Genomic DNA, 19,071 nt, shown 5'->3' with positions numbered 1-19,071 from the left:
ACGTGTGCCGTTCCCCCGTGCCAGGGTTGTGGCTCATGTTTTTACTGACAGGTGAAAATATGATTAGTGGCAGTCAGTAAATTTACTGACTTTGAGCCGGGTGTTGCCACCTCAATTACTGTAACAATGCCAACATTCTAGCGAGACCAGGGATAGTGTGCCGTGGGTGAGGTGTATCAAAACAAGTGGCGAAGATGCCCATACCAGATATTCAACATCTACCAGTGTGCCTGGCTTGCAATACTAGATTTAAATATTATCTTCTAATGCCAGTGAGCGACTCATGGCTGCTGCGCTCTCCATGCCAAGAACTGGGGTTACCGAACTCGCTTTTCCGTTATTATTATTTTTGTTGCCTACTGTATCTTTGGTTAATATGTCACTTTATAACTATATTTATTTTGCGTTCCAGGTTAAAGATGTCTGCCCTATAGCGGAGCCTCTCTGAGGGAGGTGCTGAGGTGGTGCGGGCCCAGCCTGCGCCATGGAGGACGGCCGCAATGAGAAGACTAACCAGGCTCATGTCCTGTTTGACCGCTTCGTCCAGGCCTCTACCTGCAAGGGGACGATGAAGAGCTTCCAGGAACTTTGTGACTATTTGGAATTAAAACCTCGGGATTACCGCACTTTCTACCCAAAGCTGAAGTCCAAGCTTAACTACTGGAAGGCCAAAGCGCTGTGGGTCAAGCTGGACAAGAGAGGAAGCCACAAGGATTATAAGAAGGCCAAGGCCTGTAGCAACACCAAGGTGAGAGTACCGCCCTTTACGTCATGCGCTCATTAAGATGGATGAAGGTGAAAGGGTCCATTCTCGTCTACACACTGAGGACCAATACTAACGAGAATGATTGGGCTGACCAGGGCCACTGATGACGGCAGATAATCTGAGTTCATTGGCTGCGTTCTGGCAACTGTTGGCTCCGCCTACAAAATGGCTGCCTCCAGGTGCTCTTTAATCTGTTTTTATATTGATTTGTGAATCTGGTTGCTGATTCGTTTTCCATGAGGAGCTATTTTGGAAAATTTGAATAAAGAGATGGTCAGCTTGTTGGGCAATGGCTGTTGTGGTACTATAGGTCCCAGCAAGTCAGCTCTGTATGAAGTGTAACATGATTTCCACCCCACGCAGGCATCTGCAACCCCTCTCGCATATTTAGGACCACACGCTAATAGGTTCTGTTACTTGTCAGAGAGCTGAGTGTAGTTATGGCAGTCGCCCTGAAATCCCCAATCCATGCGGGAGCCTGATTGCAGGGGCAAGTCTACAATGCAGCCAGTCACTCTGTGTCTGCTCAGTCACAGAAGCTCCTCTGTTATAGGGTTGAAGTTGCCAAAAAGATAAATGAAAAGGGGCGCCTACTAGATGGGCCAAGTGGTTCTTATCTGCCGTCAAATTCTATGGGGCATATTCAGTTTGGAGCGAAAAGTAAGTTGCTGGACTTCTCGCCATCAACGCAGGTTTCAGGTTCGAAAAATGATGCTGCTCATCCCCGCGTATCCCCCGTATTCAATTCCAAATCGCCGAAAACTAAATCTGCGAAAAGTCCTGTCATTTTTTGGGAAATCAGCCTGACACCCCCCCAAAAGATGCCCTGACATGAGGGTTCACTATGGGTACCCCCGAATAGCTCTGCAAAAGGTATTTGGGGTCTTTGGTCTCAATAGGCGCTATTTAGCGTCTTTGGGACAGTGGTGAAGAATAGCATTTAGCCACTTTTTGGGGGGAAAATAAGTAGTCCCATCAAATTTGGGTCGGAATGGGTACGATTCCCGTCAACGGCAGCCCGACAGGAGCAGAGTGCGAAGCAGCGGAAGCCCGACAGCGCTGGAAATCCCGATCGTGGATAGGTAAGTATGTACTAACCTAACCCCCCTAACCCTCCTTAGGGGTGCCTAACCCTAACTTCCCCCCCCCCCCAAGTGCCTAACCCTCCCTCCCCCTAGCCTAACCCTCCCGGGGGGGTGCCTAACTCTAAGTCCCCCCCCCCCCCTTCCTGCCCCCGCGGCTGTCCGCTGGCGGCGCCCGGCATCACTACGATCATGATGCCGGGCGCCGGTCTCCCGGCGTTGGGGAAATGCGGACGTCTACATCTAGACGCCCGGCATTTCACCCATGCCGGGATAAGACAGTCGGGAAGTCAGCTGCCGGTATTTAGGCAGTCGGCTTCCCGATTGCTTCCCAATTTGGGGTACCTGAAAATGGGTGAAAGCATATTTTTAAGTTGCTAAAGTGAGCTAGTAAAAATCGTGAAAAATCCACCTGCCGCAACCACCTGGGGCATACTTGGGGACCCCCCCTGAGTCTATTTCGCTAGTTTAAAAGTTTGTCCATCAATTTTTTTTATATATTTTTTTTTTTTGCCCCCAAAATGAATACCTTTTTTTTTTTAATTCCCGGGGCGGCCACCGGGGGGCGCCGCGACTCTGCCCCTCACTCACCCTATGCTTTTATTTCATTTGGTGGCTATGTCATTTTTTTTTTTTTGGGGTATCCTGTGTTGCTTTTTTAATTTCTTTTTGACACAGATTAACTTTGGGGGACTGTCCAAGGGGTGCAGGGTGGTTTTTGTAAGTCTGCACCCCAAAACCCCAATTCTGCACTTTTTTTTACGCCACCTACTCATAGGTGATACTTTATCACAGGGTCTGATACATTTACTCTTCGCACCGGCGAAAAGTCTGACAAATTGAATAAAGGGATAACTCAAATCGGTGAAAATTACGTCACCTGTGAAAAAGTTTTGCCGAGAGCGGCTCTTCGCTCCGAATTGAATATGGACCTATGTTTCTTATAACATGGCAGCGTGTTCCATCGGAATAACATAGCAAAATAGGCGTAGTAAGTTTAAATATAAGCACTCCGGTTGTTTCATGTACTATTGTAAATATGAAAGTTTCTATGATAAAACGAGAGTTCATAGAACTGGAGATTAGGGGAACATCGCAGGAAAATACGTTAAAGTATTCTAGCATTATGATTGGATTAATACCTCTAAATCTCTGAGATAATCCGACACCTAAAATACGTCTCATCGTGACTGACTATAAAATGCGGGAACGATATCTCTGGCAGTGAGCGGAGTGCAAGCTCTTCTGTAACCCAGATGCACGGCCTTTGTAACGTTCTTCGTTGGTTCACAAGAGGGGTTGTAACGCCGTGATCTGGAGTCTGCGTGTCGCGATACAGCGGCCCCTTCGCCGGATGTCTGTCTGTCTGTCCTGACTCGCATCTAACCTGTGGCTATAGGTCTTACTTGTATAATAATCCTTCCCTGTATATCTGCAGTGTCTCATCATCGGCGCTGGACCGTGCGGGCTGCGCACGGCAATAGAGCTGAGCTTCCTTGGAGCCAAGGTGGTGGTGGTGGAGAAGAGGGACGCCTTCTCCCGGAATAATGTATTACACTTGTGGCCCTTCACCATCCACGACTTGCGGAGTCTCGGCGCTAAGAAGTTCCACGGGAAGTTCTGCGCTGGAGCCATCGATCACATCAGTGAGTATCCTGCGATTGCCCCTTTACCGCGCTGACTAACCTGGCAAATGTCTCTTACCACCCCCTCCCTGCTTGGCTGGAGGAATTGTATACATCCCCCTCAGGGACCCCAGAGTAATTGCTGTATAACGTACCCCAATCTTCGTACTCTAATGAATGCGTCCCCCTGTACTGTAACACATGGATTACGCTGCCTCGTGTTCATCTAATGACCTGATGTTTATTTTACATATAATTACGGCACAGACAATGGAGACTCTAATCCCATTAATGCGGATTACTCTGAGGAACAAAGTATTATACCTAAAGATTGTTTGATAAACACAGGGGCCGGTCTGTCAGTAACACGAGGTGATAAGGCTGCAATGTCTTTATTTAAATACTTAAATAAATAAATTGCAGGCTTCGGTAGGGTTGAGTAAAATTGAATAATAAAAATATAAAATAAAAAATAAATTGATTTAAATAGGATGTTTTATACATTTTTTTTTTTTAAATGTTTAAAAATTTTAAGAGTTTTCTTTAAAAAATTTTCAATTAAAAAAATCCTATTTTAAATAAATAAAAAAAAAAAATCTGATTTAAATCAAATCCGTTTTTTGATTATTTATTTTTTTAAACAATTTTATGCAACCCTGCAGGCTCGTAACCTCAGCTCAGTGTGCGCAATATGTCACAGATCATCCTTTTTATGGGTTAGTGAAGGCAAAATGGATCTATATCTGACCACGTCTGTGCCAAATAGTCCCCAGAGTCTGTCTAAATAAGGCACTCTAATCTCTTTCATTTTGCCTAGTATATGGGTGTTGTATATGCTAGACTTGGTTACGTTATTGTCGCTGTAACAGCCTCGGGGTAATTGCGCAGAAATAAGACTGAGAGGAGGCCTTGGGGGCAAGTAATAAATTGATTACAATACAAAAATTATATTGGTACTTCGGCTAATGATTTCTTCTCTCACCCTCCTTAGTGTCAAAGGAGAAATCCGACTAAAGTGCCTGCCGCGAGGCTGTTTTCCGGCTTAGCGCCGCTCTACCACCCTTACGACTGGCACTTTCGTTGTAGAATACCGGTTGTCGTACTATAAACACCCAGAGTAAATCGTGAGTACCGGTATTCACTGACTTAACTGCTTCCCGACAGAGTAATCATCGATGTGAATTGAATAACTCCAGGAGCTCCCTCCCGGCGCTATTCAGTTCTCGCTGAATTAAATCGCCCCCATAGTCGATGTCAAGTCCCTTAACCGGAATATTTTGTTTGTTTTTATTATACAGTGACAAAGAGAACACAAAAAAGTTGGATTTTTGAACTTTATTTCTTATGGATGGGGGGTGTAGACCCGTGTCTGAATTATGGCAGCGGAGACCTCTACCATATACAGTGTTAATCTGGGCCCGGTGGCCCTCTTCTTAGTGTAGGACACTCTGCCGCCCATTCCCCCCTCCTCAGCAGCATTCGGCCGTTCTCTGAGACCCCGTTAGAAGTGTAAGTGCTTTGTGTCTGACGGATCATGGATTTCATTTGCTGAGTGGGGTTACGGTCAGGCAATAGTTGCAGACGCGCCAGCAGGCTGTCCCTGGCGGGTATTCAGAGTGCAGGACCGTGCTGAGACTGGTGCCAGCCTGGTCCATCCACGGACTGCTCGGCTGTCAGGCTCACGCAGGGGTGATAAATGGGCCAGCCGGACAGTAACCAGCGCAGCCCATCCAGCGTTACATGACATTACTATGCAGTGTGTTAGTATACTGTAATGTATTCACTCCGGCTCTCATTAAGGGCTCAGTCACACTCGCTGCATTGTTCCTGATTTAGCTTGTAATTAGGAATACAGCTTCCCGGGTAGGTTCGTTGGCTTCTGACAGTATGAAGTGTGCGTCTGTGTGGACGTCAGACAGGGACTGATGGGAGTGAGTCAGTCTTCTCTCTAAAAGCGCGTGGGCGCAATATAAATAAAGTTTAGTAATAATAAACCCTATAAGGGTGGTAACCCCCTGAGCTTCCAGTCACCGTGATGGTCCGCAGCGCCACCTTGGGGTTAAGTGGAGCAGCTACATTAGACATCTCCTCTGTCTACAGGTTCAGGACTTATGATAAACACCGTCCTTAGAGCCGCGAGTTTCCGGGACCTGCTCTGGAAGCTGAGGGATAATTACGCTGGAAACGTAACATTTTATTTTAGGCTCGGTTGGCGATGCAGTAAAACTGGCGCTTCATAGCCTTCCACGCTCTGTTTCCATGATCGGCTTCAGGGGTCCCACTCTGGTGGTCGCACGCACCACTCCGCACTCCCCTTCTCACTAGGCCCGTTTGAAGCCAACTGAGCTGGTTATCGGGAGTTTACAGGGGTGTCTAGTCCTGCCCGGCTTGTTTCAGACAGGTTAAGCGGGACAAGCGGTGGATTGCGGCATGGGAGCGACCAGGAACGGGTTTTGTTTTAGTATTTTTTTTCTTTTAATATACGGTTTTATATTCTTGTTATTGAACGCCACCAGGGTGGAGTGGTCCTTTTATAAATCGGGAAAGGGAGATTCACTATTTCTGCGTTCCTCAGCGGAAACCAGTCAGTCAGGTAGTGAAGACTACTTTTTCCTGAGGCTCCACAACTGCGCACAGACGGCACAAAAACAAGATGTGGGCGGGGTCTGTAGCGACCGTACAGAATATGAGGAATTGATTTGTCGCTAACATACACACATAGCGATGTTTTTCAACTGATGTAGTTAGACATTTTGTCTTTGCGCTGGTTCCTGCCCGCTAACCCCGCCTCATTTTACGTCAATCACAGGTATTCGCCAACTGCAGCTCATCCTCTTGAAGGTGTCTCTAATCCTCGGTATTGAGATCCACGTGAACATTGAGTTCCAGGGACTGGTGGAGCCTCCGGAGGATCAGGAAAATGACCGTGAGTCCTGTTTTTTTGTTTTGATGACTCTAGGGCAGGGCTGAGGCATTAAGCCGTCCTCCAGCTGTTGAACTACAATCCCAGCATGCATTGCAACATTTTTTTAGCATGGCCAGATGGCAAAACTGTCAGGGCATGCTGGGATGTGTAGTTTTACAGCATTTGGGGGGGGGGCTGCTTATTGCCCACCCCTACCTAGGGGGTATATTTACTAAAGGTCGATTTTAATCGATTTAAAATCGATTAACATCTATGTTGTGTTGCTGGGGCTAAATCACACATTTACTAACAGGCAAATTTTTGATTTTAGATTTTGAAGTATTAGTAAATGTGTGATTTAGCCCCAGAAGCACAACATCGATGTTAATCGATTTAATATAGATTAAAATCGACCTTTAGTAAATATACCCCTAGATGTGGTTTGTACACCTGTATTGAATAGGCCGCTCGCTATAGAGCTCTTAAGGCTACTTGGCGGCATCGGCACACACCGGTAGAGCATTAGATCCTTGTACCATTCTCCATGATGTTGGTTCAGCCCAAAAAATTGCCTCTCTGTAAAAACAGTGGCCCCTTCTTTATATCATTACATCATCGTTCTCTGCGACCATTTTACTTTTTGGCGAGGAGTCCAGAATATCTCACTTTCTGTTTATGGAGGATTCAGTTTTCCAATTTTGACGTCCTAGGTGTTGGCTGGCGGGCAAAGGTCCACCCCAAAGGCCATCCCGTGTCAGAATACGAGTTTGATGTCATCATTGGCGCGGATGGAAGAAGAAATACTTTGGCAGGTGAGCGGGAAACGAAACCAGCTCATGTTTGGTGGGAATTGGAGGAGGCCCGGCCGCTGTGTGACTATTTTTTTTTTTTTTTTTTTCCTGGTTATGGTTTTAGGTTTCAGACGGAAAGAGTTTCGCGGCAAGCTGGCTATTGCCATCACAGCTAACTTCATCAACCGGAACACGACGGCGGAGGCGAAGGTGGAAGAGATCAGCGGCGTGGCCTTCATCTTCAACCAGAAGTTCTTCCAGGACCTGCGAGAAGCAACAGGTCAGTGTCCCAGGACTGGGCCCCCTGGGCGATGCCCGGACGTGCTGGGAGAAGCGTTCTACATGCAGGATAGTGTCAGACCCCCAAGCCATTATTGTAGATGTGTAATGTTTTTTTCAGGATGGTTTCCTGCTCGCTGTGGTTCTTACTGCAGGTCCTCATAGGTTGGGCAGATCCGGATGGCTGACCTTAAAGCAGTGTGGTCAGATCTACGTCCAGTTCGGCCACAAAACTGTCCATGTCCAAATCTGACGCATTTGGACTGAACGTTCCGTTGGGCCCAACAGTGTCCTCCATTCTTCATTTAATATGTTAATGTTACTGTTAGTTGTATTAGCCCGTGCCCTAATTGGCTGTCACTATTGCAGCTTGCATGGGCACCTCACATCGGCTGGCAGAACCTAATATTCAGTAGATTGCCATTGTCGCAGGCCTTGTTCTATCCGCCCACTTTCCATCCTGTCATTTTCGTGCTGCTAAACCTCCTGCGTTGTCTCTGAGTAATTTCCTATTGTTTGGGCCTGGCAGGTCACAGTCCTCTGATCTTGCCTCCTGGCCTGTATAGCAGAAAAATATAACTATACACTTTTATATAACTATACACTTTTATATAACTATACACTTTTATATAACTATACACTTTTATATAACTATACACTTTTATATAACTATACACTTTTATATAACTATACACTTTTATATAACTATACACTTTTATATAACTATACACTTTTATATAACTATACACTTTTATATAACTATACACTTTTATATAACTATACACTTTTATATAACTATACACTTTTATATAACTATACACTTTTATATAACTATACACTTTTATATAACTATACACTTTTATATAACTATACACTTTTATATAACTATACACTTTTATGCAGCGTATTTCACCCCTAGTACAGATGGGACCGTATTACTACTCTTCACTTGTAACTAGATACTGCTAGTGGCCATTTATAGAGGTGTTCTGTCAGTGCTTGGTAACCTATGACTCTCCAGTGTTCCAGCAATTAGGGCTTGCTGGAACTTGTGGTTGCCCAAAATTGTTCTAGACCACTTCATGTCAGTCTCTGGGTCTTCCTGGTCCTTCAGTGATTTGTACCCTAGGCACGATCCGTACACATTTCACGCATGGTCTTGTGTTCTTTTGCTCCAGGTATCGATCTGGAGAACATAGTCTATTATAAAGATGATACGCACTATTTCGTCATGACCGCAAAGAAGCAGAGTCTGCTGGAAAAAGGCGTCATCTTGCAGGTAAGTGCTCGCTGACCGTTCATCGGACCGCGCTCCGATGGAGCCGGCCCAGTGTTTGTCTCTGTCGCATCACAACGATTTAGGAACTTCCTCCTCCGTCATCTGGGCTGCAGACGGGCCAGCAAGGGCATAAGCGCACAGCGGGGGAATATGGCCCTAACCAGTCACGCTATATGCGGAGGAGGGAATATACATTTCTTTATATGCTGCAAACGTTACAGCAAGAAATGTGCCACATCTCATATAAATACCCCTGCTCTCTGCTCTCTCCTCATTTACCTTATTGAAGGCAAATAATTCTGAGACCGGAAACTGGGTTTATTGCGTGGAAAATAATGTGGCATTGGAGCGTCTTATTATACGGTGTTCCCAGGACTGTACAGCGACCTGTATATAATAGTATATCCCCCTCATTGTGCGTTAGACCAGATGGTGGTGGCGGTTTCTGCAGCCGGTATTTCCCTTTTAAATTCTGTGTTGTGTAGACGACGCCTTCTGTGGTTAGTGTACAAACATGGCGCTGCAGTGACTGCAACCGGGAATGTCTGTCTTGCAGGATTTCGCCGATACCGAGATGTTGTTGTCACGTGCCAATGTGGACCAAGAGGCACTGTTAAATTATGCCACGGAGGCCGCCAAGTTCTCCACCAATCAGCAGCTGCCCACCCTAGATTTCGCCATCAATCATTACGGGCAGCCGGATGTGGCCATGTTTGACTTCACCTGTATGTACGCCTCGGAGAATGCCGCTCTGGTTCGGGAGAGAAACGGGCACCGGCTGCTGGTGGCACTGGTTGGCGACAGTCTCCTGGAGGTGAGCGCGATGCATTCTCAGGACCCTTCTAGAGCCTCAGTTTCATTCCGGGTGAACCTTTTCCTTAGCACAGTATAAGGGTAAATTCACCTTTCTCTTGTGGTCTTGTTACCAGTGTGATCGTGTTGTCCGCTCCTGGTGTAGTCTCTGGAATGTAATTGCCCCCTCCTGGCACATTCTCCAAGCGGCCATGTCAGTTCCTGGCATAGTCTGGAATGGAATTACCCCCTCCTGGTACATTTTCCAAGCGGCCATGTCAGTTCCTGGCATAGTCTGGAATGGAATTACCCCCTCCTGGTACATTCTCCAAGCGGCCATGTCAGTTCCTGGCACAGTCTGGAATGGAATTACCCCCTCCTGGTACATTCTCCAAGCGGCCATGTCAGTTCCTGGCAGAGTCTGGAATGGAATTACCCCCTCCTGGTACATTCTCCAAGCGGCCATGTCAGTTCCTGGCACAGTCTGGAATGGAATTACCCCCTCCTGGTACATTCTCCAAGCGGCCATGTCAGTTCCTGGCATAGTCTGGAATGTAATTGCCCCCTCCTGGTACATTCTCCAAGCGGCCATGTCAGTTCCTGGCACAGTCTGGAATGTAATTGCCCCCTCCTGGTACATTCTCCAAGCGGCCATGTCAGTTCCTGGCATAGTCTGGAATGTAATTGCCCCCTCCTGGTACATTCTCCAAGCGGCCCTGTCAGTTCCTGGCATAGTCTGGAATGTAATTGCCCCCTCCTGGTACATTCTCTCCAAGCGGCCATGTCAGTTCCTGGCATAGTCTGGAATGTAATTGCCCCCTCCTGGTACATTCTCCAAGCGTCCATGTCAGTTCCTGGCATAGTCTGGAATGTAATTGCCCCCTCCTGGTACATTCTCCAAGCGGCCATGTCAGTTCCTGGCGGAACCTCTGGAATACAGAAAAGGGGAGAAATACTGATTATCAAAATAAATATATATAATAAACTCCAACAATTAAGATGGTTTTATAATAAGGTTCTTAGTACATGTTTCGCCAATGATGTTACCCACATTTTTAATGAGGATATTTAATATAAATATATACTTTTATAAAAAAAAAATGTTTATTCTTAATTGAATCTTTGGTAAATTTCTGGCATAACTTGGGCCTCAAATAGATATGAGAACTGGTATAACAATGTTTCCTCCTCTTTCTGTCCATCTGTCTTGTACTCCATTATAACATTTATGTTGATTCTTCCGTCAGCCCTTTTGGCCTATGGGAACGGGCATAGCGCGAGGGTTCCTGGCTGCCATGGATTCCGCGTGGATGGTACGCAGCTGGGCGCAAGGCGCTAGTCCATTGGAGGTGCTGGCAGAGAGGTGAGAACGCAGATGATCACTTTAATATTTAATTCTACTGGCCGGTGGCCTGTGTTCTATATGTCTTCAGCTCCAGAGCATGCTGAGAGCTGTAGTCCCACAACTGATTGAAATCCTGTAGGTTGCCCATCTCTGCCTTAGGTGACAAATGTCCTATGTATACTGGCTCTGAGGGAGCTCTGTGACATTGTATCTCGTAGGCTGCTCGTTTGGGGGTTAAGGGGTAATTCCACCCTTTTCTGTACAATGCGTCTCACTATTTACTTGTTCTGATGGCATTTTGCTCGCTGCAGTGCCGAGCGTAGATCTATGTACACCAAGGCATACGCTAACCACCCTGCTCTTCCATCACCTCGCCCTCCCGCGTCCTGGCGGAACAAGGCCCTTGAGCCACACTCTGTTGCGGCAATTTTCACCCAACTATTACCACGGCATTTACACGCTGTGATCTAAATACAATTAGCGCGAAAGATTATACATAAACAAGGTACAATCGATACATACGCAGGCGCTCTGGATCCAGATTTCCGGCATCAAAGGTGAGGCCTCCTTCAAAAGAAAGAATATGATGACTAACTACTGAATATAGAGCGCCTATATATATACCCTTACAGAGAGTAGGCAATACAATAGAAACGAGTTGGCATAATCCTATTGGTTCTTCTGTCATAGGTCAGTTTGTACAATGGTAGTTCAGCCATCCAATGGCTCTTTGTGTGTTTTAACTAATCAATAGACACTATATACAAAGTACATTCTAACAGCTAATTCTCTATAGTCCATAACTTGCAGACGCATGTTGCGATCTCCTTACTGATTGAACCATATTTCTGCAAATAGACAGTGGTTTAGAATGGTACCAAACCTGGTCTGCTTATCATGTACTAAACCTTAGCTATCAAATACATACATTTTACATCATAATTAATAACTTTAATATAAATCATAATGTGCAGGAACCTTTTGAGTGCATGTATATTTATGATTATATGTAAGTATGCGTTGTGTGTCTACATGCAGCGTAAAAGGTGTGTGCAGGGGTTGTGTTACAGCGCAAAACATGCGCTGTGTGTGTTTCTATTTATAATTGCAACTGTATATATGTGTGCACGCTTTGTGGATACCCATGTGATCGTTTAAGTGCATGTTTGAAGAATATATATATATATATATATATATATATATATATATATATATATATATATAATTTATAGCTTCAAACAGTAATATTACTTCTGTCTGAACTAAAATGATGACAGACCATGGAGTTTGTCCTGTTCACAGGTGGAGTAAGCTTTGGCAAGAAGTCTGATAACTTTAACAAAAGGCTTTCCTATGTTTATTCAGAATACAATTGTCAGTCCCTCTTAACCACATCAGCATGGGACACAAGGCCTACGATAGCTAAACGTCTGACAATTGTTTCTGAATCCACATTCAGAACACTCTTTGTGAGCATTACAGTGTCTATGTTATACTTCAATTGCCACAGACCTACTGTTTCTATATGCAAAGTAAACACTCGCAGTATCTTTGTGTATTCCAATTACTAGCCCCAGACATGTCCACAAGACTTGTTTGTCAGCACTGAATATATAAAGTCTTTAAATATGTGTGTATTCATGATTATGTAAAGTCTTTAACAGTGTGCAGTAAAACTGCAAATGTACATAACGCTAAAATAGCGCCGTGCACAATAATATACTGACTACGCCAGATGGCGTCGTGCAAATATTATTTTTACAATTTAGGTCTCAGCCAACCATCCAGCTTTGACAGTCCCGATGGTTACCGCTCTAAGCCACAGAGCGAATTTAGACACTTGCCGGGGATTTCAGTGACTTCGCCTACAGACGCCGCAGCAGTGAATCAGGCGGCCATGTTCAGACGGGTGATCTGCGCCTCCGTAGGGCTAGTGCAACGTTTGATGATGCGACCAACCGTGCCCCTTAATCAGATTAGCACCGCAGCTGGTGGGTGTCTTCCCTGACACCTTCTCAATGAATGGTACATTTGGGAGCCTTCCTGGACTCACCGGTTGACAAGATCTCAGTAATACAGCACCGAGTGCGCAGACTGTCAATTTACTCTGCAATGCAGACCTTGGGATCCATGGTGTTCACCTTCAACATGGTGGAGTTCGCTCAGTTTAACTCAAGGCCCCTACAACACCTGATCCTCTCCAGGTGGAACGGGCTGCCCCATCTGCTCAGATCCCAGACGATGGTCCTCCGTCCGGTGGTTCGCCTGTCCCTAGCCTGGTGGCTGCAGACATCCCATTTTTAGACAAGGGTCGCCCCTTTAGGAAATCATACCCCCTCTTTGTCCAATATGGATTCCACAAGAAGGAATGGCCAGCTAACGAACAGACTTTGGCCATATGGATTCGCATGACTATCTCACAGGCTTACACGCAGACTGGCCTTCCTGTGCCGGCTACAGTATCTGCTCATTCTACTCGCTCTGTGGCGCCTCTGCTGAACAGCTATGCAAGGCGGCCACCTGGTCTTCTGTCCACACCTTTCTTAGGTTTTATGCCTTTGATACATTTGCCTTTTGGGATGCTTCCTTCGGGCGTAGGGTTCTCCTATCGGCTCAGGAGCGTTCCCGCCCTTGAACAACTGCTTTGGGACATCCCCATTGTCTCCCTGTGGAACCCTATGGACCCTGAAGAAGAAAAGGAGAGTTATGGTAAAACTTACCCTTGTTAACTCTTTATTCAAAGTCCATAGGGTCCACAGGGCACCCGCCCTGACGCACCTGGCTTCTATGGGTTTCTTCTCTTGGTCACTTGTTTCCTTCTCTGTGTGAGAGTGTGATTCCTCAGTGTACCAGTCTTCCGTCTCTCTCCTATCCTGCTCCTGCCTTGGGCTTGTTAACAAAACTGAGTTTTGGGCGAGTAGAGAGAGGGGGGGGGAGGGACTGGAGCATCCTGGGATTCAAAAGCTTTGCTGTTGGTGTCCTGTCCTCCAGGTCCACCTACACCCCATTGTCTCCCCTAAGGACTTCAAATAAAGAGTTAACAAGGATAACTTTTTTTACCATAATGTTTTTTTTTTGTTTGTTTTTTTTTGTTTAAATGAAACATGAAAACTTAAATACATCTGTTACCTTGTTACCCCATTGCTGACGATCATCCTCTGTTAATCTGTATTTCAGGGAGAGCATATACAGGCTGCTCCCGCAGACCACACCGGAGAACGTGAGCAAAAATTTCAGCCAGTATAGTGTCGACCCGACTACCCGCTACCCCAATGTCAAGCTGCAGTTCCTGCGACCCAGCCAGGTGAGCGTTCTGTTGCGTCCTCGTCTGCTGAGAAATAACGTGCGCTCTCCTTCGGTGGCGGTCCTTAAATACAGGAGCTAAGGACTTTTCTCTTCCCAAGTCGTTACCTGATAACAAAAATGTATTACACCTTACCTCCCAACGGTCCCTATTCCCGGGTTCTCCTGATAATATGTGGTCTGATTATAAGTGGGTGTGGTCTGGATGTGTATGGCCGTGGGTCATGGAAGGGGGCTTACTTTAAAGCCCAGACCCCGTCCATATTATTTTAAGCTTGTGAGGTATGTCATTCTACCATATACTGTGATGCGGTGGAAATTTTTTGTTTGTTGGTTAAGTGATGGCAGTTAATGGCAGCCCCTAATCTGTGCTATTTGTATATTGCATTGTTTACATAGATGCATGTAGATTCTATTACACTGATTGGTTATAGTGATTCCATTACACAGTTATATTCCTGACATCCTCTGTGCTTTCCCTCCCCCTTCGCTCAGGTCCGACACTTGTACAACACTGGAGAAATGAAGGATCTGAACTTGGAGATCGGGAACCTGCTGAACGCACAAAGGACGCCCAAACTGGGCCGCAATGGCAAGTTATTCCCAGAGTTCTCAACTCCTCTCATATGCAGCCAAACTCGGCAGAAAATAAAAACTATCAACTGGTCTATGTAGAAATAATACAGTACAATACGGTTTTTCCCTCAGGCTGCCTCTAGGCTATGTGGATGGAAGGTGACAGTCAGCAGGTCGACACGGGATGGTCGACAGGGTCAAAAGGTTGGCACACAAATGTAGTATGGGTACAGCCTAATAGGCTGGGACCAAGCGCTGTAAATCTGTGTTTATATATAGGAAAATTGTGTATGTAAGTTGAAAAATAGAATACAGTAAGGAGATAGAGAGAGGAAGATAAATAAATAAAAAAAAAATGTAATTCAAATTTTAAAAAAAAAGTGCACATAAAGTCAAATAAAATTAAATAAAATAACCAAAAAAGGTCAAATTATTAACAAAACGTAGCAGCAGGCAGTCAGCAAATTAAAAGTAGTGGTTAATAACCGCATGCATATAAGTAATGTTTACAGTCTTTTTGGACTGATTGGTGCAGCGATGGGAGGTCCGGTTTTGCTCGAGGATGCTTCATCCTGGTGTGGGTGAGGATGTCGCTAACTGACCCTAATGTCCCTAATTTGCGCTTTTCAAACTGTAAAGCTTAACGGAATATGTTGCGCTATATAAGAAACTGTTGATAAATAAATAATAATAAATACCTGTGGATGCTGCTCCTCTTCTTGCCACGATTTCCGGCAGTGAAATAACGACAATAAATATCCTTGACAAAGCATTGTTTGATGTGAAACGCGTTGGTTGATAAAAGAGGCGTGCAAGCGAATACTAGCTGGAGGAGGCAAGACTCCATTAGGAACCAAGCCGGTCTGACGTCATCACATACCGCCGCGGCCACACCGGCCGGGTCTCTGACGCACACCAGCGGAAATTGCGGTAAGAAGAGGAGCAGCATCCACAGGTAGGGTCAGTTAGGGACATCCTCACCCACACCAGGGTGAAGCATACTCAAGCAAGACCGCACAAACCGGACCTCCCATCGCTGCACCAATCAGTCCAAAAAGACTGTAAACATTACTTAGTGGTTAATAACCGCATGCATCTACTTTTAATTTGCTGACTGCCTGTTGCTAAGTTTGTTAATTTATTTGTCCTTTTTTGTTATTTTATTTTATTTGACTTTATCTGCACTTTTTAAATAAAAAAATGTTTCCATTTTTTTTTTCTTTTCTTTTCTTTATTATTTATTTTCCTCTCTCTATCTCCTTACTGTATTCTATTTTTCTACTTACATACACATTTTTCCTATATAGAAACCCAGATTTACAGCGCTTGGTCCCAGCCTATTAGGCTGTACCCATAATACACACTATTCTCTTTATCGAGCTGCTCACCACTCAGAGAGCGCCGCTTCTTAACCCTTTTTATGGTACACAAATGGTTGACACCAAAATGGTTGACACATGTTTTTCAATATTTTTAAGGTTAGGGTTGGGCACTTGGGGGAGAGTTGGGGTTCGGCTGCTGGAGGGGGCGGTGAGGGTTGGGCCCTAGGGGTAGGGTTAGGAATAGGTTTAAAGAAAAAAAAAAAAAAAAGTATTTTTTGACCCTGTTGGCCATCTGGTATCGACCTATTATCAATCACACCTACATCTAAATTGTGCTTACTAAGGGGTGGTAAATGACTTCCAAACCAAGTTGCATCAGCCGAGCGGACTTTTGCTTTCATTAAGTAACTCTCCCTGTGTTGATGGAGGATATTTACTGATGGTGCGTTGGGGGTCTCCTGTATATTTGCACTTGTTGCTAATTCGCCTGCACAACCTGTAATGAGCCATTTCCTCGTACCCTGGCGCCCGCACGCAGCTAGCGTCTGTGTCAGACTGTACAGTGTTATATAGAATAATGGTCGGTTTGTCCCCTTGTATTTATCCTGTGTCTCTCCCTTCGTGAAGAGTCCATCGCTCGCTCCAGCAAGCTCCTTGGTTGGTGCCAGAAGCAAACGGAAGGCTACGCGGGCGTCAGCGTCACCGACCTCACCATGTCCTGGAAGAGCGGCCTTGCCCTATGTGCCATTATCCACCGTTACCGCCCTGAGCTCATGTAAGACACCAGATCATTATTGCAGAGCAGCTGCCGCCTGTGCGGGCGGAGGCGGCCATTTTGCATGCCAAGCCAATCTTCCTGAGAATACCCGCCGGAAACCGGTGGTCTTGGAAAGTGAGGGGCTGCGTTCATTGGGGAGTACGATTAAGTTGGCTGCGTTGACTGATTATAACAGGTGTAGGTAATGCTTGGCCCTTCAGCGGCTGTGGAACTTACACGTTCCAGCATGCTCTGACACTCTTTTAGCATGCTCTAACAGCAAAACTGTAGCAGGGCATGCTGGGACGTGTAGTTCAACAGAGGCTGCCTACCCTGGATTATGATTTCCCATTGTAAAATGCTGGGACTGTGGGATGACGTATTCTCTTGTTGTGTGTCCCACATCAGTTATATCCAGCTCATTCTTCCGTCTACAGCGAAGGTGTTACCAGTGAAACAATGAGTATTAGGTGCTGCTTCCCGCCTGCGGTGTCACCTCTGGGCTCTGCAGCTGAGCACGCAGGGCTTCCTGCAAGTAGTTGCCACCTCTCCTGTAATGCCAGGCTTTGTGCGATAGTGGGTGGTGTCATTGTAATTATCACACGCCCGGCACATTGTGAATGTGTGCGAGTGCCCACACGCCTTATGTAATGATGTCCAGGTGTTACGCACTGACACACACCTATATATGTTTGTTTTCTTCTTTTCCCAGTGACTTTGACTCTCTAGACGAGCGCAATGTGGAGAAGAACAACCAGCTGGCGTTCGATATCGCGGAGCGGGAGCTGGGCATCTCCCCGATAATGACTGGAAAGGAGATGGCCTCTGTCGGGGAACCAGACAAGCTGTCCATGGTCGTGTATCTCAGCCAGTTCTATGAGATGTTCAAAGAGACCACGAATTCCGGTAGGAGGAGGGGGGAGGGGTCGGGGCGTCCGCTATAGCCGTATTCTATAAACCTGCCATGTTATAAATATATCGCCCACACACACACTCATGGAGTTATAGGATATGTAGAACGTTGATGTGGTCTGTTAATGCCGCCGACCGTTCTCCTCACCTGTCTCCCACCTGGTGCTTACAGAGGACGCCGATCAGAACATTGACGAGAAAGCCGCTCTCCTGTCCAGCACAAAGTCTCCCATCTCCTTCCTGAGCAAACTGGGGCAGACCATCTCTCGGAAACGCACCCCCAAGGTAGCTCTCTGAAATGCTCTGTGGCTGCAGATGACTAATACTTGTAATAGGATACACTGATGAAGTTACCTCTATCATATTTAATGACTGCGTTTGGGGGTTGTCAGGGTTTAGTGGATATTGTGTGAAATACTTGTCCAGAATGAAGTGACCTCAGAGAGAAGGAGCCGAACTACACCCATGCTTTGGGGAACTCTGTAACAAGATCAGAATGGGGAATAACAGGCAGAGGAGGGAGGGCCCTGCTCACAAGCTTAGAATCTACTGGACAATAGGAATTTGATACATGAAGAGGGGGGAAGTGTCATACATTACTTATTGGTCCGAATGGGCTGTATGATCCGTTGGCACAAGGAGAACGTGGACCCACCCGTCGGCATGGAGGGGGGTATCCGAGGATGAGACACGAGGCAGCCTGGAGGGGTAATGTTCCCAAGTAGATATTTTTACTCCTATAATGACAGTCATTTGGTTTCTCTCCCTCTGTATATAGGACAAGAAGGAAAAAGAGGTGGACAGCTCGGGGAAGAGGCGGAGAACCAGCCAATCGGAGGATGTAAGTGCTGGCGGCTGCTTCCTATCATTTAGCAATCCTTATATACAGATATATGTTGTCCTGTGCAGTAGTAGCGCACTGTGTGGTTCTTCCATCAAATCGCTCTGATTTACCTCCTCCCCCTCCCCAGCCCCTCTGTAAATAAATCCTCTATGCACATTATCCCTCCTGTGTAACCTGCATTGTTTCCACTTTTTAAAATAATAGTTTTTTTTTTTTTTTTTTGCGGCGAGCTGTACGTTACATTCCGTCGTAATCTGTGGCCATTTTGGTTTCTTGCCTTTATTTATTATGTTGGTGGTAAATGTAGAAGATTTCGGTTTCTCATTACTGGATAGAAGTGTCATATTTCTTTTGAAATGTTTGTTTTTTACTCGATTGCCTTTTTATATCCCTCTGACGTATTCGGCTAATGAGATAATTTAGTTTCACTAGCCATCACTGTCTCGGGTAGACCAGGGTGTGTCGTTAGGTTGCGGTGTTGTCTGCGGGTCAT

The 19,071-nt window shown here is 45.8% G+C and overlaps 1 protein-coding gene across 24 annotated transcripts in view; it reads left to right on the top strand.

Moving 5' to 3' along the window:
- Positions 1–19,071, top strand: part of MICAL3 (microtubule associated monooxygenase, calponin and LIM domain containing 3) — a 134,857-nt gene that overhangs the window by 52,532 nt on the left and 63,254 nt on the right. For all 24 annotated transcript variants that reach the window (XM_088470556.1, XM_088470554.1, XM_088470576.1 and 21 more), the window contains exons 2-15: positions 413–748; positions 3,287–3,494; positions 6,283–6,399; positions 7,089–7,190; positions 7,294–7,449; positions 8,627–8,727; positions 9,284–9,541; positions 10,767–10,882; positions 14,042–14,168; positions 14,663–14,759; positions 16,693–16,840; positions 17,535–17,728; positions 17,907–18,019; positions 18,513–18,575. In XM_088470556.1, coding sequence (XP_088326682.1) covers positions 485–748; positions 3,287–3,494; positions 6,283–6,399; positions 7,089–7,190; positions 7,294–7,449; positions 8,627–8,727; positions 9,284–9,541; positions 10,767–10,882; positions 14,042–14,168; positions 14,663–14,759; positions 16,693–16,840; positions 17,535–17,728; positions 17,907–18,019; positions 18,513–18,575 — 2,064 coding nt within the window. In that variant the 5' untranslated portion in view covers positions 413–484. The remainder of the gene's footprint in view (positions 1–412; positions 749–3,286; positions 3,495–6,282; positions 6,400–7,088; positions 7,191–7,293; positions 7,450–8,626; positions 8,728–9,283; positions 9,542–10,766; positions 10,883–14,041; positions 14,169–14,662; positions 14,760–16,692; positions 16,841–17,534; positions 17,729–17,906; positions 18,020–18,512; positions 18,576–19,071) is intronic.

The sequence above is a fragment of the Taudactylus pleione genome, unplaced genomic scaffold, assembly GCF_031769625.1.
Source record: "Taudactylus pleione unplaced genomic scaffold, aTauple2 ptg000101l, whole genome shotgun sequence".
In the NCBI taxonomy this organism is placed as follows: Eukaryota; Metazoa; Chordata; class Amphibia; order Anura; family Myobatrachidae; genus Taudactylus; species Taudactylus pleione.
The sequence above is the reverse complement of the archived record's forward strand: the minus strand, read 5'-3'. Positions and strand labels throughout refer to the sequence as shown.